This window comes from Molossus molossus, unplaced genomic scaffold (genome assembly GCF_014108415.1).
Source record: "Molossus molossus isolate mMolMol1 unplaced genomic scaffold, mMolMol1.p scaffold_m16_p_15, whole genome shotgun sequence".
NCBI lineage: Eukaryota > Metazoa > Chordata > Mammalia > Chiroptera > Molossidae > Molossus > Molossus molossus.
In genome coordinates, this window is record NW_023425350.1 from 29,431,016 (window position 1) to 29,458,112 (window position 27,097).

Here is a 27,097-nt window from a genome sequence, read left to right on the forward strand (position 1 = left end):
CACTTATATGAGGTATCTAAAGTAGTCAGATTCACAGACACGGAAGGTAGAATACTGGTTACTGGGAGTTGGGGGAGGGGAAAGGGAGAGTAGTTTAATGGCAATAGAATTTCAGATTTGCAAGATAAAACATTATCAAAATCAGAAGCACTACAATATGAATATACTTAACATTAACTGAACTGTACACTTAAAAATGATTTAAGATGGTAAATTTTATGTTACTTGTTTTTTTACTACAATAAAAAGTGTTTTTAAAAAATTAAGTAATTTTGTACTGCTGTTTCACTAGCCAAGAAGGTCTTAAATGTCTAAATAATAGAATTATTTAAGCTTTCAGAAAATGATTTCTAGGATCGCTGACTTATATTTTAAAATTCATGTTATTCTGTATAGGGCACATAAACACTCAGCTGTCGTGAAGAGAGTACCTTATTATGTTTTTACCTGGAAAAGGCTCAAGCAAAGAAACTGTGGAGTTTTAGCTGTTCAAAGAAAAAATATTGGTCTTTATGTACTCTTTTTCCAGAGTTTAAAACGTGTTTCTCTCTTTTTTCCCTCCTTTCTTCCTTTTCTCCTCCCTCCCTTCCTTCCTTCACTCCTTCTTTCCCACCTCCCCTCCTTCTCTTCTTCCTTCCTTCCTCCCTCCCTCCCTTCCTCTCTTCCTCTCTCTTCCATCAAAAAAATTATTACAGAGGCAACTCATGCCATTATAAAAAAAAATTAATAAAATCACAAAGAACTGTCTGGAATAAAAAGAAATTTTCCTGTAACTCCTTCTACCTATCCTACTGCTAATCCATATCTCAGAGGTAACCACTGATGTTCTGTTTCTCTCCAACTGTCTCATGTTCTTACCATTTAGGGAATTATATTCTAACCTTTCAACATCAGTTCACCTGATAAAGACTTAAGAATGATGATGTTTTAACCCCATGTCAGTAATGATCAGATAATATCTTCGTAGAGGACTGCTCCCTGAACCCGTCAGCAGATGTCTGTATTTACCTTCTGCCCAGTCTCAGCTGGATGGAGATGCCATAGAAGTAAAAGCTGTGATTCATGCTCTCAAAGAGCTGACAGTCTAGTTGGGGAGCTAGTACACATGGGGAAATAATGAACCATGTTAGAGAGTGTATAATTAAACCTGCAAATGCCATAATTCTTAAAGTAGACTCTATAACCAATAATCACATATGTTGATCCAATTTCTCTTTTAATTGGAAATTTTGTTAATTCACATTCATAATAAATAGACCTAAGTGCTGATTAGAAGTTTTTTGTTTGTTTTTAAATCATTTTTATTTTCTGTTTCAGATCCTGTTGCAATGCTTTCCTATACCACATCAGGACTTTATACATCTCTGATATACAAGAATATGACAACCCCAGTGTATACAACTTTGAAGGGGGTAACTCATTATTGTTACTGTTAAACATGTGGTTCTCTTCATGATAGGTCAAGAAAACTGTTTATTTAAGCTCCAGATTTCATTCTTGTTCGTTTACAGATTCTCCCTTTATGGCGAGTTTTAGAAGTCCACTCTAATATAGCATAAAAAGATAAGAAATGGAAAGATCTGGAGAAGATATTTGTTCTTATCAGTATTAGAGGTCTGAGTCCATTTTTGTTATGTCCCATGTGATACTCCACCCCCTCCATTGCTTAGTTAATTGTATAAAGGGAATATATTATTAATGATGTAATGAAAACTCCTAATTTAGAAAGATGTCCGTGCCAGGGCTCTGCTCCCTTGCTTGAATACCTTATTTAAATAGGTATCACTAGGTATTCCTGGCTTTATGTTTTCAGGAATCTTTTATAATTGACAAAGGCCTTGCTAATTAGGATCTGGACTTAACAACATGACTTTGATAATGGCAAAATATATTCTTGTATTTCTTTAAAATTTTTTTATTCCATGGCTGCTTCTGCTAAAACATTCTATATCTAAAAAGAGAGGTGACCTTAGAGATGGACACACAGAGGTGGTTCTGCTTTTCTTTAGAAGGCGACCCAAATAAGCAGCAGCCCGTTCCTGGATGAGTCCTCTGGATCCGAGGAGGAAGACAGCTCCAGATGCAGCTCGCGGACCTCGGAGTCGGACACGCGCAGTCGGAGTGGGCCAGGCAGCCCCAGAGCCATGAAGCGAGGTGAGAGCAAGACTGGGTGTGCAGGGCAACTTCAAGTCAGTCAGGGTTCTTAATGGCACTTTTGCCTCCATAATAGGGTTTTTTTAAGCCAAAGTCTTGTTTTAAACCAGTGAAAAGAAACTTATCCTAGGACTAAGACACTTATATTCTCAATTCTCTTTGTTTCCAGACAAGCAACATAGACTTTTTTGTTTAACCTTATCTTTTGTGTAAAAGTGAGATCACTTTATTATGGGAATAAAGTGAGATCCTTGGCCAACATGAGGTTTCTCTTTTATAGTTACTGTGTGGCATTTTGGATAGTTTATGGGATAGACTTATTTCAGCTAAATTTGATACACTGCTAAATGGCAACAAATGGCAAAAATGTGGTGGTAAATCTGATAGTAAGATGGAAACCGACAAAAATTTTATTTTGGATATGTTTGTGATTTTTAGTGGATTTTGAAGAAATTTTGGCATAGGAAGAGATTTCAGAGAGATCTCATCACACTAAATGGTGTCTGTATTTACAGAAACCTTTAATTCACCATGATATGTTTGTTGGTTTTCAAACTGTGTTCCATGGAACTCCTAGGTACTCTCAAACCCCTCATTTTCAACTGGAGTTTCTCAGCTTTCATAGGTTTAGTATTTTGGGCCTCCACTGGTCTCTTTGCTCTTACCTTGACCCCTGCCAGCTAGTATCAGGTCATATCCCACTTTTACTCAAAACGCTGCAAGGACTTATAATGGCTATAAGGTGTTCCCTGCTTCTTTTATGTCTTTCCTCACCTCCTTTTTCTCCTCCTTCACTCAGCTCTGGCCACACTGCTGTGCCTGGAACATTCCAGGCATGCTTTTATTTTAGGATCTTTGCACTGATTGCTTCCTCTGCTTGTTCTTCTTCACCCAGATGTCTCATGGCTAGCTCTGGCACCTCCTTCAGTGCTTCCGCAGACACTGCCTTCTCAGTGAGATCTGTGTGGACCACACCATTCAAATGCACTCCTTTGCCCTCCTCCAACTGCTGGATTTTTTTAAATTCCCCTTAGTTTACTCTACATATTATTTCTTACTGCCTGTTTTTATCTGTCTCTGCTGACTAGAATCTGTGTTCCACGAGGGCAGAAGATGTTCTGTTTTGTTGTCTGTTCTAGCTCTATACCTGCCATGGTGCCTGATATTCTGACTCTGGATCTGGAAGCCTGAGCTTTGCTCTCCGGCATTGCTCCTGTCTAGTTATTTGTTTGGGACAAATCCCTTCATTTCTGGACCTTAGTCTCCTTAGAGAATGAGGGAGTTAACTAAGATGATCTCTAAGATCCTTTATAGATCTAAATTTATGTTATTCCATTAAAAAAATAGTACTGTTATCACAACTGTTGCTTGTCTTATTCAAATAAATAATAGTAATGATATAGTGACATTGTCCTAATGTCCCTTACATGTTAATAAACACTTTAATAAATTGCTAGATACCATAATAAATAATGACCTAAGTCTATGATTTTACTTAATATATTTAAAATCTCCATTGTAATGACCCTCCAGATGTAACATGCAATTTGCAAGTCTTTTTCTAAAAAGGCAAGTGTTATTGTGAAAATGTTCCCTGAATTTTATTTTATAGTTGCTGACAAATGAAATAGTCTGTTGATATCTTTGAATACTATTGCTTCTCTTTTCAAAAAGATTTTTAAAATCTATAAGCTAATAGTATTGGACTTATATAAATAAATACTACTGAAATTGTGGGGTTTTTGTAAACGTGATTTATTTTTTAAATGATTACAAAAAGTAAGTGGTTTAAAGTATACAAATCTAGATAAATTAAGGTTAAATATTTGTTTGCCTCTATATAAAAATTTAAATACACGTATTTTAATCTTTAATAAAATATACATTTGTAGACTGTTGCATATATTTTTATATGTAAAAATAGCTTTGCTTGTAATTGTTTCAAATATTAATGTTACTCTGACTTTCTTAAAGATTTGTATATTAGTCCTTACCCTTTAGTTCTGTTTTCTGCTTTAAAAGTTCTTCATGGCCAAAGGCCTAAGAATAAATTCAATGTAGGAAGGTGTACAATTTAGGAATAGCTATATCCTTAAGAGAACTCACAGCCAGCATTGGCCCACCCAATTATAAAATACTGACTTGATTTATTTCTTTATTCACCTAGGTGTCTCTCTCTCTTCCGTGGCTTCTGAAAGTGATTATGCTATTCCCCCAGATGCTTACTCCACCGACACTGAGTACTCACAGCCGGAGCAGAAGCTCCCTAAGACGTGCTCATCTTCCAGTGATAATGGGAAAAATGTAATTGCTGTAGCAGGTTTTCCTGTTGTTTTTTATTGTTGTTTTAAATTAATGGCTCTGTTAGTTGGAGTTTCCAAAGGAAACTTAAATACTTCTTAAAATCTCCTTTTATTTAGGAGCCACTGGAAAAATCTGGCTATTTATTAAAAATGAGTGGTAAAGTAAAGACTTGGAAGCGGAGATGGTTTGTTCTTAAAGGTGGTGAATTACTTTACTACAAATCTCCAGTAAGTAGAAAGTGCTTGCTATTTGGAACTGAATTCCTCAAACTAGACTTTAAATGCCTCATTGATGTTCTTCCCTGTGTTGTTATTAAAGCATTTCTTACTGTTACTGTGACAGATAATCACTTTGTGTGTGGTTTTCTTCCTTTCACACAGAGCGATGTCATTAGAAAACCCCAAGGCCATATTGAACTTAGTGCATCCTGCAGTATTTTAAGAGGAGATAACAAACAAACAGTTCAGGTACTTTTCTAAAAACTTTCTTTTTCATATTTGTAGCATGCAAAACTCCATTCTCAATTATTCAAACTAATAGAGAAAAGATTGGATGATTCACTATTTTTTAAAAATTTACTTTGGGTTAAGTCTGATGACTCAAAATTTATGAAACCCCAGGAGTTCTTAGTTAAAATTCTAATAGAAGCTAAGTTTGTGTTGAGTGACTCCCACTTACCCTTTTCTCACTTGCCCTTTATCACTTACCCTGTTCTTTCCCGCTTCTTAGTCTGCCAACATTTCTCAGCTCTCAGACTGGCTATTTTAAGGGAGGGTTATCCCTTAAAATAATAAATGGATTTCCAAGAAGATGTTAGTAACTTAATGTATATTAAATTCAGGAGTGTTTGCGTTTTAATACAGAACCAGAAAATGGTAGTTCTCCTGTGAACTTGAGATGCTGCTGACACCTAAATGGGAAGGATATTGAGCAGAGGGGCTGGACTAGTTCCTACTAAGTAGCACTGTAGAGGTGGCTGCTGAGTGGTTCACTCACAGATAGGCCAGTTTTTTTGTGTGTTTTTTAAAATATGTTTTTACTTTTTTAGAGAGAGGAAGGGAGAGGGAGAGAGAGAGATATAGAAACATCAATTGGCTGCCTCCTGCATGCCCCCTACTGGGGTCTGAGCCAGAAACCTGGGCATGTGCCCTGACTGGGAATCAAACCAGCAACCTCTTAGTACATGGGACAATGCTCAACCACTGAGCCACACCAGCTAGGCCGATGGGCTAGTCTTGACAGAAACATGGGCTATTGAGGTAGTTTGGTATATGTGATTTAACTTCAGACACTTTGAAATGCCTTTAATAATCATTATTTTCTTATCTTGCCCTTGGGAGGGTAGAATTCAATGTTTATTAGAAAGGTACATTATCAGTGTTTCCAGTGAATCATACCTGAGAACTGCCCCAAACTGTGGAAAGGAGAATCAGGGAAGGCCTTGTCTTGGGGCATGGCAGAAAGGAATTGTCTGTAAGCTTCTTAAATACCTGGAAAATTTGACAGATGGTTAATCTGAGACTGAAAAATTGTAGGTTTATAATGTCTGGTCACATGTTAGTTCCAAGAATTTCTCTTATATGCAACATCTTATTTTATTTATAATTGATTTTTTTCATTTTTATAACAAATAACTCCTGGATTGGTTAAAAATGTGTTATTTTAGTACATCCTTCAGTCATTCTGCTCCTCACTCCAACAACCAGGAGCCTGTAGCACACTTAAGGGAAAAAAGGAAAATGGTTTGAGTAAACAAGATAAATCATAATCTAAAATTTTAATACTATGAAAAGTTTAAAGTTAACTTAAGTGGAAAAATATATTTCAACAAAATATTAATTATTGTAATTCTCACAAAGGGTTAAAATATGCTAAATTATTTTATTTAGCACCTAGGATTCAAGGTTCAGTATATTTGTTTCCATATTAAGTAGCAATGTTTAAAGAATGGACAAGGAAATGCTAATGAGCCTAAATCTTCAGAGTTCCCTTTCCTGTCTCTCATCCCATTCTAGTTGACCACTGAAAAACACACATACTATCTGACTGCAGATTCTCCCAACATATTGGAGGAGTGGATTAAAGTGTTACAGAATGTTCTTCGAGTCCAAGCTGCCAATCCGCTTTTCCTACAGCCTGAGGGCAAACCGACGGTGAAGGGCCTGCTCACCAAGGTAAGAACTTTGTGTGCATGACAGTGTCCCAGGCAATGGAATTAGCCCCACTGATCATGAAAAATGATGTCAGAGAATATATGTTGAATATTTATGTTATCTGGAGTGGGGAAGGTGTTTTAAGTATGATGCCAAAGGCCAAAACCATAAAAAGGGAAAATGACAACATTGACTACTATGTATAAAAATCTAAATGTTCTTACTCTCAAAAATTCTCAGGCAGAATTTTTGAAAAACAGAAAAGCTTTGAAAAGGTATTTGAAATGGCTGAAAAACAAGCTTTTTCTAATCAGTAAGTAAAGGATACCAGTGTGGGGAAGGAACAAAGGACATGAAGGGAAGAAGTAGAGCCAGCAGAGGTAAAAGGAAATACAGGTGCTCCATAAGCAAATGGAAAGATATTTTACTCTCACTAATAATGTTCTTTAAAAAGCATAACTTGAAATAGTAGATATTTTTTAAAATCTGGTCAATGGGGTCACATTTCTTAACATTATGAAATGCAGTTTTGACACAAATTAAGGAATCTTGGCCAAACTGTTTGCTCAGCAAATATCTTTGAAAGAACAAATGAATGAAAGAATATTAAATATTTAAAAAATTTACATACAGCCCTGGCCGGTTTGCCTCAGTGGTTAGAGCATCAGCCTGTGGTCCAGAGAGGCCCGGGTTAGGTTCCCGCTAAGGGCATGTACCTCGGTTGTAGTTTGTCCCCGGCCCTGGTTGGGTCGTGCAGGTGGCAGCCACTCGATGTGTCCCTTTCACATCGATGTTTCTCTCTCTCTCTCCCCCTCCTACTCTATCTGATGGAAAAATGTCCTCGGGTGAGGATTAAAAAAAAAAAGACTTACATACATACCCTTTGAATCAGTAATCTCAGTCCAAGTAATTTATGCTCAGGAAATGGTCTTAATTTGTAAAAGATTTAAGTATAAGGATGTTCATCACAGCATGTTTTTTTTTTTCTGTTTTCTTTTTATAAGATAATTAGCATACACTGAAATGCAGATCTCTAGTGTAGAGTTTGATGAATTTTGACAGATATTTACTGTCGCTCTATCAAGTCATAGAAAATTTCCATTATCCCAGAAATATTACATGCATGGCATAGTTTCTAATAAAGAAAAATTGGGGTTAGCGTAAATAAATATTTATATAGTCAGATAATGCTTTACTCTGCAGTCATTTTAATTGTTAAGAATGTTTAATGTTACAGAAATGTGACATGTTGGGTGATAAAATAAGTAGAGTGCAGCATTATATTCACTCAGAATGTGTACAGTGGTTTAAAGCACAACTTTTGTTAAACATATTCATAGAAAGAAATCTGAATGGAAGGCAGCTGTGCTCACCACCAATGCTACATGGGAAATTTACCAACTTATATTGAATATGTTTTTATTTTATTTTACCTTTGCTTAGTTCTGTTTTCTAACCTCTTAATGAGTAAGTATTGATTTATGCTAAAATATATTTAAAGATTTTTAAATTCCAGTTGGTTTTGACAGATATTAACTGTCATTTTTAGAGAAATACAATAAAATACACACAAAAATAACCTTACAATTACTCATTATTCATAAAGTTTATGTAAGAGGTTGATGAGCTATGCTACCATGTAATCTATACTTAATATGGGAATGTAGATTCGTGCTATTCAGTAATATTTACAGACTGACCAGCTATTCAAAAAGTAACAAAAAATTCAATACATTCAGCAAAGAAATGAATGATTTGTGTTTTGTTTTCCAAATATTACACTATCATAAAAATGTTTTCAGTTACTGATGGGTTAGAGAATTCCCTGGTACTGTGCAAATATATATTTTCCAGTGAATACAGTGCTACTTTAAATCACATTCTTATTATAATTCATAATGACTAGTTGTCCTCCTTTTTCAAGGATCATGTATATCAAGTTCTTAGAGTTTAATATGATTCCATGGCCAAGGGTTTGTTACTTCTCCCAAAATTGGTTGTATTTTTGTTTGTTGCTTGTTTTTATTTTATCAGCATGGCTGATTAATTTTTGTTCATATTACATTTCTGCTATTCTTTGCTTCCCATTTCACAACTGTATTTTAAATGAGTATAAGTGTATGTGATTAGCAGATGACTAAACTATTAGGGTTTTCAGACAGGATTCTTATTAAGTTTTCTTCCTACCATTTATGAAGGCTTGTCCACCCTTATATTTTCACCCTCAGAGCCTTATAACAGAAAAATGTCCCTCGGCTGTTCTTAGTGACATGTTCTGAGCTCACATTCAGACTACAGTTTGAGATTCTGTGGAACAACTTTGAGGACCTTTGGGAGGAGGAGGTTTTTTCCAAGTTGTCACATTTTCACTAAGTACAGAAACACGTAGGTAGATGTTAAGAACTTGACTAATTTGATTCTGGATATTCATTCTTGCAACTTTTTTTACTCCTTAGGAAGAATGTATTATATAATAATTCATTTAGTTGAAAACCAAAAATGTATTGGACAGTTATTCATGCCAGACAGTGGACTGAAAGATACTAAGATGTGGAAGACCCAGTGGGAGGGTTGGACTGGCAGAAAGGAGTGGAAGGATGAATAGCTAAGTTTGTGGGGCATTGAATGAGGTCATGTCTGGTGTCCTCAGTTTTCTTAATAAAGATTACTCCATAGCCCAGGCTGGTTTGGCTCAGTGGTAGAGCATGGGCCTGTGAACCAAAGTGTTGAGGGTTCGAGTCAAGGGCAGGTACCTCGGTTGCAGCTCAGTCCCTGGCCCTGGTCTGGGTTGTGCAGGAGGCATCCAATTGATGTGTCTCTCTCACATCGATGTCCTTCTCTCTCTCTCTCCCTCCCCCACTCTATCTGAAGATAAAAATGGAAAAAAGTATCCTCGGGTAAGGATTTAAAAAAAAGATTACTCCATAAAACAAAGTTATTTACTGACACAGGGAAATAATTCAGAATAATTATTCAGTGAAGTGAGAAATCGAACCTAAGCAGAAATAAAAGGATTGGTGCATGTCACTGAGGGCCCACCCACCTGACTATAGTGATTTGAGTTCATATTGGTTATTTTTCTTTAATGTCTTCAGATGCCAGAAATAGGAGCAGAGAATTTACATTGTAATGCTGTGAGGACAGTGATTTTTTCCCCTAACATTGTATTATGTAAATTTTCAAATATGCAGAAAACTCAGAACAATTGTACAGTAAACACCTATATTCCCACTACCTAGATTCTATAATTAACATTTTACTTGCTTATAACATGCCTATCAAATGATGATTTTAAATATCAATGTTTTATGACAAACATTTTCAAACATATATGAAAGTAGAAGGAATAATAGAATGAACCCTCATATAGTCATCACCCATTTTTAACAATGTTATTTCATATAATCCTTCATAACCATAATCTTTCTTTTTTCATACTGTCCACTGGGTTATTTAAAAGCAAATGGAGAAGAAATTTTGTTGGGTGGATTTGTCGGAGCAATGTAATCACAGGTCTTGGAGTAGGAGCTATTTTATGATCAAGCATAGGATCCAAGGTTGGTGGAGAAGGAAGAGAGGCGGGGCGGGGTTGAGGGACTGGTAAACTGGAATAAAATGGGAGGATTAGGGGGATTCAGTTTTGAATGAAATCAAGGGATTGAAGTAGTGTGAATAGAGAGCGAGGTGGAGGAACGTTGAGATCAGAGGGCAGAATACATGTCAGAAGTGGGGCAGACTAGGTGTGGCAATTGAAGAGGTAGACAAATTGTTGTTGATTTGGATAAAGGAAAAGCAGTTCGCCAGTGACAGTGTTTCACAGGCAGTGATGTGTGAAAAAGCGAAGATGCCGAAAGTGACCTCCTGAAAGACCCCCCAGAACGAGTTCTGACAGTGGTTTGTTTAAGGCTAGTAGGGTGTCATTTAATAAATTTTAGAAAGGAAGTGTTTGTTTATAGGTTAAACAGTACATTAGACATGTACTGTATATAAGAAAGGTTAAAACAGGGAATCATTTGGGGGTCTGGAATGAATTATATCAATTTACATTATTTCTAATGGGGGAAAAAATGATTCGTTTTTTTAAACAAATCACTTCTTGAACAGCCTTCTGGAACTAATTAAGTTCGAGAACCAAGGTTCCACTGTGATTTTGTTATGGATGCAAGGTAAAAAACAATTCTTTCAGTTTAATTTGCCAAAGCCTTGAGATTTTAAATCTTAATGAGGAGTCTTCTAGAGTAATTTGCTTTATTACGAGTTTTTCAGAATAAGTCTGAGTTTTAATATATCCTAATATTATTAGAGCTACATATAAAGATAGACAGTGTCTTTCATCACAGCTTTTACAATGAATTGGCAAAGGTCTTCATTAACTTGTAGTTCTTCAAAAGTACCCATTGTTCTGTTGTAAAGATAAATCATTTCAGAAGGATACTCTCTACAGCCTGATGCCTTAATACTCCAGTTTTGATGAGTCTCTTTTTTGGAGTTAGTTTAAAAGAAGAAGAAAAAAAAGACAACCCTGCATAACACTATTTAAAACTTCCAGGATATTTGTCTGCAAATAATGTTTCTAAATTTAATTAAACTGAAACATGTCTTGCCAAATGAAACATTTTTTATTTTTCCTAAGCAGCATTTTAATTCCATCAAACTGTGAGATGGTAGAATTGTTTGCTTAACTTTGAAAGCCCAAAGGCTGGCTGTATTTGTGGGTTTAAATAAAACATGTGTTTTGTTTCTCCTTATGCATTGTAAGGAGGAAGTGTTTATTGAGTAACTACTATTTTTCTTTGCTTACATTTTCTCCTTTGGTCATCACAACAGCCCAATGAGGTGTCCAGTAATCCCAGTTACCCACAGAAGCTGAGAGGTTAAGTCAGTTGCCTGAGGACACCATCTGGTATGCAGTAGAACTGGAATTTAAGCCTTGGTCCATTTGACCTCAAAATTCAGGCTTTTCCTACTGTAGTGATTTGGCTACTGTAAAAATCTATTGTCAATAATTTATATTCTTCTTAATGTATTACTATCAGAACAATCCATTTAAATGTAAGTCATTGCAAAGGTCCTGCAAAATATGTGTGCCCCGCACCCTCACCTCCTGCCCCTTCCCCATGACCTCTGTCTTCACTTGCTCAGTCTCAGACACATGGGCAGGCACCATCTCAGGGCCTTGCAGCTTGCTGCTTCCTTTGCCCAGAGTGTTCTTCTCTCAGCCGACTTCATAGCTCATCTCCCTCCTTCAGGGCTTGACTCCATGTCAGGGAGGCCTCTGAGCACCTTATTTTAAATTGCAAAACAATCCTCCCATTCCCAAGCACTTCCTTTTCCTCTCCTGCTTTATTTTTCTCCTTAATACTTATCACCATGAGCAAGCATGATAGCAGAATGTTGGGCTTTAGTTTTACTGGCCAGTGTCTTGGTTTCCAGGTGATGGGCCTCTCTAGATTGAAGCCCTCTCTAACTATTGCAGGAGAGGTCTAGTCTCAAGGCAGAATTTATTAGGGCTGGTAGTGGGATCATAAGACAAGCTCAACCAGGCATACCACATTCTAGGTCTGGGGTTATAGGGCTTATTGTAAATCTACCCACTGTTGGGAATTAGGGTTCTCAGTATTTTTCTAGGATTGAAGGTATAGCCGTGACTGGCAGAGATCTTCAGTGCCTGTACTGGGCAGGACTGGGGCAGGGAGGAACCTATAGTAAGGATCTTCAAAAAGACACCAAATGATGAAAAAACTATAATTTTTGTAAACTGTCTTCTATACACAAAAAAGCATATCAATGTAAACTCTGTGCTCCTGATGAAGGTGTACTTGTCTGTCTCACAAGGAGCTACGTGCTCCTTGAGGAAGGAGACTGTCTTGTTCATGTCTGTATCCCCAGTTCCTAGTCCAGTCTCTGACTATTCAGAAATCAAGAGCTAGATTCAAATTTTGTCCCAGTCACGTAACATATTCCAGACATATTAGAAGTACTCAATATATAATACTAGCTTTCAATGTTATTTTTTAATTTAGTGTTAATCCTTCTGGAGAAGACATCAAATGTTTTGAATGAATGAATTTTTTATATTTGTAAATCACTATGATTCTTTAGGTTTTAATCCTCTCTCATTTCTAACACAGAGTGTTAACCTAGAGAGCTATGGGGTTACTGGAAATCTATGAAGTATGGAAACTATAAAATATACTTAATTCTGAAACTGGCATCTTGTTTTATCTATCTTTGAATCTCCAATCCCAGGCACAGTATTCAACATATAGTAAACACTTGCTAAATGTTGAATGGTGAGCTCCAAAGCAAAACATGCCAAGATACTACTGTGACAGGTAAATCTTAGACTGCATTTGACAGTCTAGTTGGAATATTACTTACGCCTTGAGCAAACTGGATACCTCTCCAGCTTCAAATAGAATGCATATGCTATACTTCAAGGTGTTAGAGTTCTGAGCCAGCTGCATTTGTAATTTTCTGAAATATGATTTCAGGTGAAACATGGCTACTCCAAGAGAGTCTGGTGTACACTTGTAGGAAAAACGTTATACTATTTTCGCAGTCAAGAAGATAAGGTATGTACGTATTTTGAATATACTAATTAGAGGAATGTTTTGTTTATTATGTCTTTTAAAGTTTTTTTATCACTCTTCTGTTGCTAGCTCAGATTTTAGAATTTTTGGTAAGGTTAAATTTTACATAAAATGTATTACTGAGGTAAACATATACCTACAAGGGTCTTGATTCTTAATTATAAGTCTTTTTTCTTAGAAGAAAATAGTCTTCCTCTACCCCACTCCCAACCTTCAGTTTCCCATAGTTTCCAGGTCTGACAGACTAGGTAAGGTTGAATGAAGGGAACAGCAAGCGAGGGAAGGAGCAGGGAGGAAAGTATCCAGTCCCGTCCCAGGCCCTCGAATCCCTAGACACCACGTATCTATCCATTCATCTACTTATTTATATCCTGCTTATTCATTTTTAACTATTCTCCTCCCAAAAAGAACTTGAGTTATATTCACTTTCAGAGTAAAAAGACAAGATATCTAACAAAGGTGAAATGTGTGCTTGATTGTTATGGGTACTGATTGTCACCCTTGGGTTACTGAAGCTATACAAACTGAACCAACATGGGCTAAGAATACTCACATAAAATAATGATACCAGCAGTACAGAACAGCAGCCTGTGGCCAATTACTACGTTAATGAGACTAAACTTACTGGTCCAGTGACCACAAGGGTCAGTTGGTGTTTCTCTGTTCCATTTTCACAGACTGCATACCAGTGCCCTGGCCGCTTTGGCTCAGCAGTTAGAGTGTTGGCCTATGCACCGAGGAGTCACAGGTTTGATTCCCAGACAAGGGCGAGTACCTGGGTTGTAGGTTCAATCCCCAGCCCTGGTCAGGGTTATGAGTGAGGCAATCAGTCAATGTGTCTCTTTCACATCGATGTTTCTCTCTCTCTCTCACTCTCCCCTTCTCCTTCTTTCTCTCTCCCCTTCCCCTTGCTCCTTCCTTTCTACTCTCTAAAAATTCAGTGGAATAAATATCCTTGGGTAAGGATTAACAAAAAAAGGAGAAAAGATACCTCTGAAATAATGTGGGAAAATGCTCATATAAATGCTACACGAATAAACACAATACAAAATTACATATGCAGTATAATCCTAACTAAATTATAAATCAGAAAAATAGAAGCCACTCTATGCATTTCAGGTGTAACAGTTTTGATATTAGGGACATACATAACTTTTAGAAAAGCTAATTAACTTTTAGAAAAGTTGGTGGAATAGAGGTCAGGGAAGCTGCCACTGACGGTTCAGGAAGTCAACAAAATCTGAGCCCCAAGCGGTGGCGCGCTGGTCCTTAGTTTCCGAGGAAGCCTCTGTGACTCACATCAGCCCAGGCATCTGACTGCAGCTGGCTCAGCAGAATAATGACTTCTCTTTCATGTCTCATGCGCATTCTCTCATAGGCAGACTAACTCAGAACCATATGGGAAAGGGGACTCTGACAGACATAGTTTCCAACTTCTCGTCTGCAAGTACAGGGAGACTTTAAAAGAGGTGGTTAGGTCCTGGCCGGTTTGGCTCAGCGGTTAGAGCGTTGGCCTGCAGTCCAGAGAGACCCGGGTTCGGTTCCCGCTAAGGGCGCGCACCTCGGTTGCAGTTTGTCCCCGGCCCTGGATGGGTCATGCGGGTGGCAACCACTCGACGTGTCCCTTTCTTGTCGATGTTTCTCTCTCTCTCTCTTCCTCTCTCTCCCTCCCACTCTATCTAAACAAAAAATGTCCTCGGGTGAGGATAAAAAACAATAATCATCATCATCATCATCATCATTTAATTTAATGGATAGCATTGGCCACAGAAGAAACAAGTCATAAGAATGTGGATAGATAAGTAGAAGTTCATTATAATTGCTGGAAAAGTATTGAGAATGCATGTGAGGCCTACTTCATTTTGTGCTATAGATATTTTAGAAACAATGCTTTTAATTTGGATTGATGGCTTTTTTTTTTTTAATTCAGTCAAAATATTTAAAAGCACTAGGTCTCTTCATTGTTTATGGAGCTATGGTGAATCCTCTGGTAAAATGAAAAATCATCTTTAAATATTGGGGTAGATGGAACCTTGATTTTCATATGATTGAATGTGCCTAAAGCACACAATTAGGATAGTGTTGTCATGTAGTATTATAGTATAATTAGTTTTCTTTACCCATTTTTTAAAGTTTGCTTTTTATTTATTAATGGACTTTCTACCCTATTATTTTGCTTTTGTTTTACTACCTTTTTTCTGAAAGTATACATAAGTTATTTTTGTATTTTTTTTAATCAAAAGTAAATTTTCTTCATTTAGTGCTCAGAATAGTGCTCTGCACACAGTAACTACTCAGAAAATAATTGTTATTAATTTAATGGCAAAAGGGCATGCTTTCATGGAAAACAACACATTTAATTAAATAGATTAATTGTACTATTCATCAGCTATTAGGCAGATGATATTGCATTTTAGATAAGCTATCCAGCCCAGCTGGTGTGGCTCAATGGTTGAGCATCGACCCATGCACCAAGAGGTCTCCGGTTCTATCCCTGGTCAGGGCACATGCCTGGGTTGCAGATTCGATCCCCAGTAGGGCGTGTGCAGCAGGCAGCTGATCCATGTTTCTTTCTTGTTAATGTTTTTATCTCTCTCTCCCTCTCCCTTGCCCTCTCTCTTTTAAAAAAAAAAAATCAATAAAAAAATATATTTTAAGAGAAACAATAGTCAATAATGATGCTAAGGTTTTGGCCTGAACAGTTGGAAAGATAAAGTTATCAACAGCTGAGATGCAGAATACGGTGCACAGTAGGTTGTGGAAAAGGATTTACAAGTTAAGTTTGAGACGCTCTTAGATGTCTAAGTGGAGATAGTGAGTCTGGATTTGTAAATGTAGGGGTAGCTAATACATGCTGCTATTAAAGGGATGAGCTCTCCACCCATGTGAATGTGGTGGAAAAAGAGTCCAAGCACTGAGCCCTGGGCCTGAGCTTGAAAATGTATGATGGTAAATGTAGTCAGAATGAATGTTTTCAGACTGCAGTTGCAAACCTGATTGGACATTTTAGAAGCTGTACATCTAAAACAGACTGTAATTTCCTGGAATAAATGTACTTAATTAAAGCAAATGTTTTAAAACAAATATACTGAATATTCAACCCAAAAGATATAATTGTTTTTGTCAATAAAAGAGTAGGTAAAATTTAATGTGTATCAGTTTTAAGAAGTTTTTCTTACCCTTAAATTAAAATGAAAGAAATCATGACATTGTTTTGTGATATGTTACATATGTTAATACATACCCTCACAGAACACACACTGTTCATTTTATTGGGTTTTAGGGTGATAATTAATCACACTTCTTTGTACCAGCTACCTAATTGTGTTACTTTTTCTATAAATATTATTGAGACTATGTCTACACTTGTCCTTTTGATTCAGTACCTTAATCAAATCAATTCTGCAGGGGGAAAAGTCAAATGAATACTTTGACTGTAATGTAATTGCTTGACTAGGTAAAGTAGCTTGCTTTTTCCACAAAAGTTAAATGTCTAGTATTCAAATTGTTCTTTTATATCACAATTGGGTATTTTGGTTGTGACTGTTGCTCTTGTAACAATGTGGGTAATCCAGTTGCCTTTTGGCATTCATTTTTTATAAAAGGTATGCTCTATAGTAAGAGTGAAAAATTTTACTAGGAAAAGATTTAGAGCCCTGGCCAGTTTGGCTCAGCGGTTAGAGTGTCGGCCTGCGGTCCGGAGAGACCTGGGTTCAGTTCCCACTAAGGGCACGTACTTCGGTTGCAGTTTGTCCCCGGCCCTGGTTGGTCGTGCGGGTGGCAGCCACTCGATGTGTCCCTTCACGTCGATGTTTCTCTCTCTCTCTCCCTTCCTCTCTCTCCCTCCCACTCTATCTGTACAAAAAATGGAAAAATATCCTCAGGTGAGGATAAAAAAAAAAGATTTAGAAAGTGCCTTCCTCACAATTACTAATATGTACTTTAGTTTCCTTTAGGTCAGATCAGACTCTGGGAGGCTAAAGTTGAAGAGGTTGACAGATCCTGTGATTCAGATGAAGATTATGAAGCCAGTGGGCGAAGTCTGTTATCCACACATTACACCATTGTGATCCACCCTAAAGACCAAGGTCCGACTTACCTCCTGATTGGATCCAAGCATGAAAAGGTATGTAAGTATACTTTTACAGAATACTATGAATGACTATAGGCCACCAAATTCACTAACCTAGAAGAAATGGATAAGTTCCTAGAAATATATAAACTTCCTAGACTAAATCATGAAGAATTGGAAAATCTAAATAGACTGATCAGCAGTGAGAAAATTGAAATGACCATCAAAAACCTCTCCCAAAATAAAAGTCCAGGGCCAGATGGCTTCACCAGTGAATTCTAGCAAACATTCAAAGATTTAAAACCTATCCTTCTCGCCCCGGCAGGTTTAGCTCAGCGGTTGGAGTGTTAGCCTCCGGACCAGAGAGTGCCGGGTTCAGTTCCCGCTAGGGGCACATACCAAAAAATAAACCTACCTTCTCAAACTCTGAAAAATTGAAGAAGGAGCAATACTTCCTAACACATTTTAAGAGGCCAACATAACCCTGATACCAAAACCTGGCAAGGATAACACACTAAAAAGAAAACTACAGACCAATGTCTCTGATCAATACAGGCGCAGGAATCCTAAACAAAATACTAGCACATCGAACATAACAATACTTCAAAAAGATAATACATTACAATCAAGTGGGGTTTATTCCAGGGCAAGAAGTATGGTTCAACATACACCAATCAACGTAATGTAATATGCCACATTAACAAAAGAAAGGATAAAAATTATATTATTTTATCAATAGATGCAGAAAGGTACAACATTCATTTATGATTAAAACAATTGATAATATAGGAATAGAAGGAAAGTACCTCAATATGATAAAGGCCATATGTGACATACCCTCAGCCAATATTATATTCAGTGGCGAAAAACTGAAAGCTTTTCCTCTAAAATCAGTAACAAGACAAGGATGCCCACTCTCACCACTCTTATTCAACACAGTTCTGGAAGTCGTAGCCAGAGCAATAAGGCAAGAAAAAGAAAGAAAAGGTGTCTAAATCAGGAAGGAAGAAATAAAAGTGTCACTTTTTGCAGAGGACATGAATCTGTACATAGAAACCCCTAAATACTCCACTAAAAACTATTAGAAACAATAAAAATACAGTAAAGTTGCAAGATACAAAATCAATGTACAAAAATCTGCCTTCCTGTATACTAACAATGAATTGTCAGAAAAAACAAGAAAGAAAAGAAATTCCTTTTGCAATTACAACCAAAAGAATAAAATACCTAGGAAGAACCTTAACAAAGGATGTAAAAGACCTATATACTTTAAACTACAAAACTTTATTAAAAGAGATTGAAAAAACACACACAACAAAATGGAAAAATATCTTGTATTCATGGGTTGGAATAATCAACAGAGTTAAAATGGCCATATTCCCAAAGCAGTATACAGATTTAATGCAATCCTCACCAAAATCTCAATGTTAGTTTTTTAAAGAAATAGAACAGAAAAATAATCAGATTTCTGTGGAACCACAAAAGACCCCAAATAGCCAAAGAAATCCTAAGAAAAAAAGCCAGAGGTATCCCACTGCCTGACATCAAATTATACTACAGAGCTACAATAATCAAAACAGCGTAGTACACAGACACACAGATCAATGGAACAGAATTGAGAGCCCAGATATGAAACCACATGTATATGGGCAGATTATTTTTGACAGAGGAGCCAGAAACACACAATGGAGTAAAGAAAGTCTCTTTAATAAATGGTGCTGGGAAAATTGGAAAGCCACATGCAAAAGAATAAAACTAGATTATAGTTTGTTCCCATGTACAAAAATTAATTCAAAATGTATCAAAGACCTAAATATAAGATCTGAAATAATAAATTATATAGAAGAAAACATAGGTACTAAAATTATGGACCTTGGTTGCAAAGAACATTTTATGAACTTGACCCTGAAGACAAGGAAAGTAAAGGCAAAAATAAATGAATGGGACTATATCAAACTAAAAAGCTCTGTACAGCAAAAGATATCAACAAAACAAAGAGGTAGCTGACCAAATGTGAAATGATATTTGCAAACAATAGCTCTGACAAAGGTTTAATATCCAAAATATATAACGAACTCAACACCAAACAAACAACCCAATTAAAAAATGGGTAGAGAACCTGAACAGACATCTCTCCCAAGAAGACATACAAATGCCAACACATATATGAAAAGATGTTGAACCTCACTAGCAATTAGGGAAATGCTACGTTGAGATATCACACCTGTTAGAATGGCTATTATCAATAAGACAAGTAATAACAACTGTTGGAGAGGTTGTGGAGAAAAGGGAATCTTCATTCACTGCCGATGGATATATAGATCAGCACAGCCACTGTGGAAAACAGTCTGAGGGTTCAAACTACCATTTGACCCTGCAATCCCTTTCCTGGGTATATACCCGAAAAACTAAAAAATATGTATTTGCAAAGATATATGCACCCCTATGTTTACTGCATCACTATTCATGGAGACAACTCAAGTGTCCTGCCAGAGGGTTATATAAAGTGTGGTACATATACACAGTGGAATACTACTCAGCCGGAAGAAAAGACAAAATACTGCCATTTGCAACATGTACTGACCTTGAGAATATTATGCTAGGTGAAATAAGCCACTCAGAAAAAGCTAAGAACCATATGATTTCACACACATGTGGGATATAAAACTGAAACTCATGGACACAAACAGCATAGTGGTGGTTGCCAGAGGGAAGGGGATGGGGGATAGTGAAGGGGACCTAATATACGGTGACGGAAGAAGATTTGACTTTGGGTGGTGGGCACACAGTGCAATATACAGATCATGTATCATAGAAATGTGTACTTGAAACCTATATAATTTTATTAACCAATGTCACCCCAATAAATTTAATTTAAAAAAAGAAAAAGCTGCTCTGGCAGGTTTGGCTCAGCGCTTAGAACATCGGCCTGCGGTCCACAAGAGACCAGGGTTCGGTTCCTGCTAGGGTCATGTATCTCGGTTGCAGTTTGTCCCCGGCCCTGGTTGGGTTGTGCGGGAGGCAGCCACTCAATGTGTACCTTTCACATCGCTGTTTCTCTCTCTCTCTCTCTTCCTTTCTATCCCTCCCACTCTATCTGAACAAAAAAATATATATATGGAAGAGTGTCCTTGGGTGAGGATTAAAAAAAAAAAGAAAAAGCTATGTAAGGACTTAAAGGTTAATTTAGAATGATATAGACTAATGTTATTAAGTACTGCTAATTCTAGAATCATTTTAGTGGAAAGGAAGAAAACCTTGCTAAAGACTTTCAGCTCTATTTTCAGAGATTCTTTACATCCCTGGAAACAAGCCTTGTTTAATTGTGTCATTTTTCAATTGTATTTATAAAAGTGGTCTCAAAGCTGAAATTGGTACATGAAGGGGTAGGATAAGGGGACCTTAAGTTCAAAACGTGAATGTGTGAAACTGGAATTTTGGGGGTTAATCTAAGGCCTCCGCCTTATATTTTTTACTCATTTTCAACAAAATTTTGGTTTAGATAAAGTCAAAAATCAATTATTATATATTTAACCATATGTAAAGATATAAAAATATGATATAAAATAAAAATTAATTTGTGATAAAAGGGATCACAATTAATGGGGAAGTAATGGATTATTCAAATGTGGTATTTTCTGTTCATTCTAAATTGAGGAAATTGGCCACATAGGAAAACATTAGTTTGTCATCTCACACATATAGCAAAATAATTTCCAGATGAATTTAAAGAGTTAAATGAAGTAATTTTTAAAACAATCTTTATCTGATCTTGGAATAGAAAGTAGTTTTTTTTTAAAAAAGGCAATGTAAGAAAAACAATAGAAATAATTGATAGATTTGACTACAAAAAATTGAAATACTTCTTTACATCAAATAAAATCATAAATATAACTAAAAGGACAATATAAAAAATAAAATATACCATGGATGGCAACTATAATATATAAACAACTTTTATATAGTATTCCTTCTATTGTAAGGCCGAATAATATTCCATTATGTATACCATATTTTCTTTATTCATTCATCTGTCAATGGACATTTAGGTTGCTTCCATGTCTTGGCTATTATGAATAATGTTGCAATAAACATGAGAATGCAGATAGCTCTTCAGAATCCTGATTTCAATTTCTTTGGCTATACCCAGAAGTAGAATTGCTAGATCACATGGTAGTTCTATTTTTAGTTTTTTGCGGACCCTTCATACTGTTTTTCATTGTGGCTGCACCAATTTACATTACCACTAACAGTGTACATGTTTCCCTTTTCTCCACATCCTTACCAGAATTTACTTTTTTTTTTTTTTTAAATAAAAGCCATTCTAATGGGTTAGAGGTGATGTCTTATGATGATTTTGATTTGTATTTTCCTGATGATTAATGATGTTGAGCACCTTTACATGTATTTGTTAGCCATTTGTATATCTTCTTCAGAGAAATATTTATTCAGTTCTTTGCCCGCTTTAATTGGATTACTTTTTTTTTTTTTTTTTTACTATTGAGTTGGAGTTCCTTATACATTTTGGATATTAATTTTTTATTGGATAAATGGCTTGCAGATATGTTCTCCTATTTCATAAACTGCCTTTTCATTTCATTGATTGTTTCCTTTGCTGTGCGAAACCTTTGCAATTTAATGTAATCCCACTTGTCTATTTTTGTTTTGTTGCCTGTGCTTTTGATGTCATATCCAAGAAATCATTGTCAAGGTCAATGTCCAGAAGCTTTGTCCCTATGTTTTCTTCTAGGAGTTTTATGATTTGGGGTCTATGTTTAAATCTGTAGTTCATTTTGAATTATTTTATGTGTATGGTGTAAGATAAGGGTTCAATTTCATTTTTTGCTTGACAATATGCAATTTTCTCAACATCATTTATTGAAAAGACTATCCTTTCCCCACTGTGTATCCTTGGCACCCTTGTCAAACCTCAGTTGACCATATATGTATGGGTTTGTTTCCGGTCTCTCTATTTTGTTCCATTGGTCTCTATGTATGTTTTTGTGCTAGTACCACATAGAGTTTGATTACTGTAGCTTTCTAATATATTTTGAATCAGGAAGTGTGATGCCTCCAGCTTTGTTTTTCTGCTAAAAATGGCTTTGGCTAATCAGGATTTTCTGATTAGCCATTGGGATTTTGATTTGTAGATGCTTTGGGTAGTATGGACATTTTAACAATATTAATTCGTCCAGTCCATGAACACTGGATGTCTTTCCGTTTATTTGTGTCTGCTTTAATTTCTTTCATCAGTGTTTTAGTTTTTGGTGTACAAGTCTTTGACCTCCTTGGTTAAGTTTATTCCTAAGTTCTTAGTTTTGTTTGGTTTTGATGCTGTTGTAAATGGGATTGTTTTCTCGATTTCCTTTTTGGATAATGTATTATTAGTGTATAGAAATGCAACTGACTTTTATACATTGATTTTGTATCCTACAACTTTGCTTCATTTATTAGTTCTAACACTGTGTTTGTGGAACCTTTAAGGGTTTTGTACATATAAAATTATGTCATTTGCAAGCAAAGATAATTTTGCTACCTCCTTTCCTATTTGGATGCCTTTTATTTCTTGTTCTTGCCCTATTGCTCTGGCTAGGACTTCCAGTGCTATGTTGAATAGAAGTGGCAAAAGTAGGCATGTTTGCCTTGTTCCAGATCTTAGAGGAAAAGCTTTCAGTTTTTCACCATTGAGTATGATATTATCTGTGGGCTTTACTTATATGGCCCTTATTATGTTGAGATAAGTTTGTTCTTGGTATTATATTCTTCTTTAAATTTTTTGGATTTTCTAAGTATTTTGTATGTGTTATTTATATGAATGAGGAGTCAGATTTTATTTTTATTTGTATTTATTTATTTATTTTTATTAATTTTTTTGTTACAGATCTTTCTTTTCTTTCCCCACTGACACCCTCCTCCCCATCCCCCCATCCCGTCCCCAGTTTTGTTGTCCAAGTCCATCGGTTATGCATACATGCATATAAGTTCTGTGGTTTTTCTCTTCCATCTCCCCCCACCCTCTCTTCTGAGTGTTGTCATTCTGTACCCTACTTCCACGTCTCTGGGTCTACCCTGTTCCTCAGACTATTATTTTCATTATGTTCCATAAATAAGTGAGATCATGTGATATTTGTCTTTCTCTGCTTGGCTTCTTTCGCTTAGGATAATACTCTCCAGGTCCCTCCATGTCATCTCAAAGGATAAGAGATTTTTCTTTCTTACAGCTGCACATACTCCATTGTGTATATGTACCACAGCTTTTTTATCCACTCGACTACTGATGGACACTTGGGCTGTTTCCAGATCTTAGCCATTGTAAATAGTGCTGCTATGAACATGGACATACATATATTCTTTCTGATTGGTGTTTCAGGTTTCTTAGGGTATTCCTAGAAATGGATCACTGGGTCAAATGGCAATTCAATTTTTAATTTTTTGAGGTAACACCATAGTGTTTTTCATAGTGGCTGCACCAGTGTGCATTCCCACCAGCAGTGTACTAGAGTCCCCTTTTCTCCACACCCTCGCCAACACTTGTTGTTTGATGATTTGTTGATGGTGGCCATTCCGACAGGTGTGAGGTGATACCTCATTGTTGTTTAAATTTGCATCTCTCTGATGATTAGTGATGTTGAGCATTTCTTCATGTCCTGTTTGGAGAGGTGTCTATTCAGCTCCTCTGCCCATTTTTTAATTGGATTCTTTGTCTTCCTTTTGTTGAGTATGTGCACTCTATATATTTTGGAAATTAACCCCTTATCTGATGTATCATTGGCAATTATGCTCTCCCATACAGTGGGTTCCCTTTCCATTTTAATGGGTGTTTCTTTTGCTGTGCAGAGTTTGATGTAGTCCCATGTGTTCATTTTTTCCTTTCTTTTGCCTTAGGTGATGTATCAGTGAAAATTCTGCTGCGTATGTTCGAAATTTTGTTGCCTACATTTTCTTCTAGAATTTTTATGGATTGACGGGTCACATTTAAGTCTTTTATCTATTTTGAGTTTATTTTTGTGTATGGTGTAAGTTGATGGTCTAGTTTCATTTTTTGCATGTAGCTGTCCAATTTTTCCAACACCATTTATTAAAGAGGCTGTCTTTACTCCACTGTATGCTCTTGCCACCTTTGTCAAATATTAATTGAGCATAGTGCCTTGGGTCCATTTCTGGGTTCTCTGTTCTGTTCCACTGATCTATATGCCTGTTCTTGTGCCAGTACCAGGCTGTTTTGATTATAGTCACTTTGTAGTATAACCTGATATCTGGTATTGTGATCCCACCTCCTTTGTCCTTCTTTTTCAAGATTGCTGTGGCTATGATATGTACTTATTTATTGCCATTTTTGTGTAGTGTGGTTATATCTTTCTTCCTGTTCTACTAATTACAACAGTCCTTTTAACATTTCTTGCAGTGCTCTTTTGGTGCTAATGTATTCCCTTAGCCCTTTTTTTCTGGGAAGCTCTTTATTTGACCTTCTATTTTGAATGATAGCCTTGCTGGATAGAGTAGTCCTGGATTCAAATCCTTGTTTTTTATGACCTCGATTACTTCATGCCATTCCCTTCTGGCTTGTAGTGTTTCTGTTGAGAAGTCAGCTGATAGACTTATGGGGGTTCCTTTGTAGGTAACCTGTTGCTTCTCTCTTGCTGCCTTTAGGATCATTTCCTTGTCTTTAATTTTTGGCATTTTAATTACTATGTGTATTGATGTGGCTTGTTTAGGTTCTTCTTACTTGGGGCTCTCTGTGCTTCTTGAACTTGAATGCTTTCTTCCTTCACCAAATTAGGGAAGTTTTCTGTCACTGTTTCTTCAAATATATTCTCTAACCCTTGCTCATTTTCTTCTTCTTGGGGAACTTCTATGATGCGAATATTATCATGTTTCCAGTTGTCCCACAGTTCTCTTAAGCTGTCTTCCTGTTTTTTAATTGTTTTTTCCTTTTGGTTTTCTGATTGGTTGAATTTTTTCTACTCTGTCTTCCAATTCATTGATCTGGTCCTCAGCTTTCTCTAGTCTGCTATTTAGTCCTTCAAATGAGTTCTTTATTTCTGCAATGTCATTCTTGGTGGTTTTTCATTTCCAATTATCGATTTCCATTGTTTCTATGCCTTTACTCATGGTGTTGATGTCCTTACTCATCCTGTTGAGCTTCCTCAGGATCATGGCTCTGAATTCTACCTTTGATAACTTGCTTAACTGCATATGATTTATCTCATCTTCAGTAGAGGTTTCTTGTTCTTTCATTTAGGATTTGTTTCTTTGTTTCACCATTTTGGCTATCTCAATGGGTTTTGGAGCCTGCCAAATTTTCCCTGTGGATGTTGGTGTTCTGCTGTTTGTGGCTCTTTCTACTGGGTTTGGAAGAGTGTGGGAGGACCCACGTTAAACACCTCTGTCAAGTCTTACTTTCCTGAGTAGATTTTCAAGCCCAGGAATGGTTCAGTTATCCTCTAGCTTTTTGCCTGGAGGCTATTAGTTGTGGTTATTTGAAGAGCCTTGGGTTCTCAGTTGAATGAAAAACTCCCTCAGGTGTTCAGTATAAGAGGATTTTCCGAGGGCGGGGCAGATGCTGGTTGTTAATGAGCCTCAATTTGCATTTTAATAGCCCACCTGGGTGAGGTTGAATCTCTGAGGGAGGGGTCACCACCTCTCCCCAGAGCCCTGGGAAGGAGTATGATGGACACTGTCCTATGTGGCCACAACTCAGCAAAAGCTCTGAGCATCCTCCAAATCCTGAGTGTCCCCACACAGTTCCAGTCCAGTTTGCCCTCCCTCTGCCAGAGCCCAAGGTGAGTGGCTGTGGCTATTTTCGCACTCTGTCCTGGCTCTGCGCTGTGGAGCAGGCTTGGGATTTTAACCCTGAGGGCGCTGCTCATAGCTAAGACCACTGCTGTCCGTGGGCTTCCAGCCCCACTCTCATGCCTCCACATTCCTACCAGGATCGATTCAGTGTCCCTGGTTATATGGTCCTTGCAAGCTGCTTTTCTGTTGCTTTCCCCCCATGATTTGTTTTTATTTTAGTTGTAATTCCAGTTTTGTCCTGGGACATCAGCTGCCATTTGGAATCTAGGAGTCATGTTTTAAATGTGTTAGAATTTATTGTTATTTCTTAAAGGAATATTAACCAGCTGTATTTATTCTAGTCTCTTAACATTATATTACTTTCCTTAATTTTATCATGCTTTTCTAAGAAACATCTATAGAAAATAATGAAACTGAACAGTGGGAAAAGATACTATGAGCACAATTCAAGTTAGCCTGCTTCAGAACTGTTTGACTAAGTGACTTGTTTTTAATTATTATTTAAAAATTTAAGAGGCATTTTGTTTGTTTGTTTGTGTGTGTGTGTGTGTTAAAGTTTTCTACTATTTATGCAAGTTTTTCTTTTCCTTAAGTAACCAAAAATTCTATATTGGTTAACATCTCTATTCATATGTTTTGTTTTAAGGACACTTGGCTTTATCACCTCACTGTTGCAGCTGGAAGTAACAATGTAAATGTTGGATCTGAATTTGAACAACTCGTTTGTAAATTGCTAAATATTGAAGGGGAACCTTGTAAGTTCATAACATATACGGTTTTATAATTTATGAAATGGACCCTAATCCCCTTAGCCTAATGGAGTTTTTACTTGATGGGTACATTTCCCTACAATGTAACTACCATTTCATTGGCTTTGCTTGTCATGAGCCAGGATTCTCATTGTGGTTCTTAGGCTCCAGGGACATCATCATTCCCTGAAATTCCATGTCCTGTGACACCTCTGGCTTTGCTCACATTTTCCCTCTGCCTGAAATGGCCCCCTTCCTTTGCATTCCTCACCAACC

General features: G+C 36.7%; 1 protein-coding gene across 1 annotated transcript in view; it reads left to right on the plus strand.

The window, feature by feature from the left end:
• Positions 1-27,097, plus strand: part of PLEKHH2 (pleckstrin homology, MyTH4 and FERM domain containing H2) — a 100,069-nt gene that overhangs the window by 41,537 nt on the left and 31,435 nt on the right. The window contains exons 10-18 of the mRNA XM_036263175.1: positions 1,318-1,412; positions 2,010-2,154; positions 4,322-4,458; positions 4,575-4,685; positions 4,839-4,925; positions 6,474-6,632; positions 13,106-13,186; positions 17,151-17,330; positions 26,719-26,827. Of these exons, the coding sequence (XP_036119068.1) occupies positions 1,318-1,412; positions 2,010-2,154; positions 4,322-4,458; positions 4,575-4,685; positions 4,839-4,925; positions 6,474-6,632; positions 13,106-13,186; positions 17,151-17,330; positions 26,719-26,827 (1,104 nt within the window). The remainder of the gene's footprint in view (positions 1-1,317; positions 1,413-2,009; positions 2,155-4,321; positions 4,459-4,574; positions 4,686-4,838; positions 4,926-6,473; positions 6,633-13,105; positions 13,187-17,150; positions 17,331-26,718; positions 26,828-27,097) is intronic.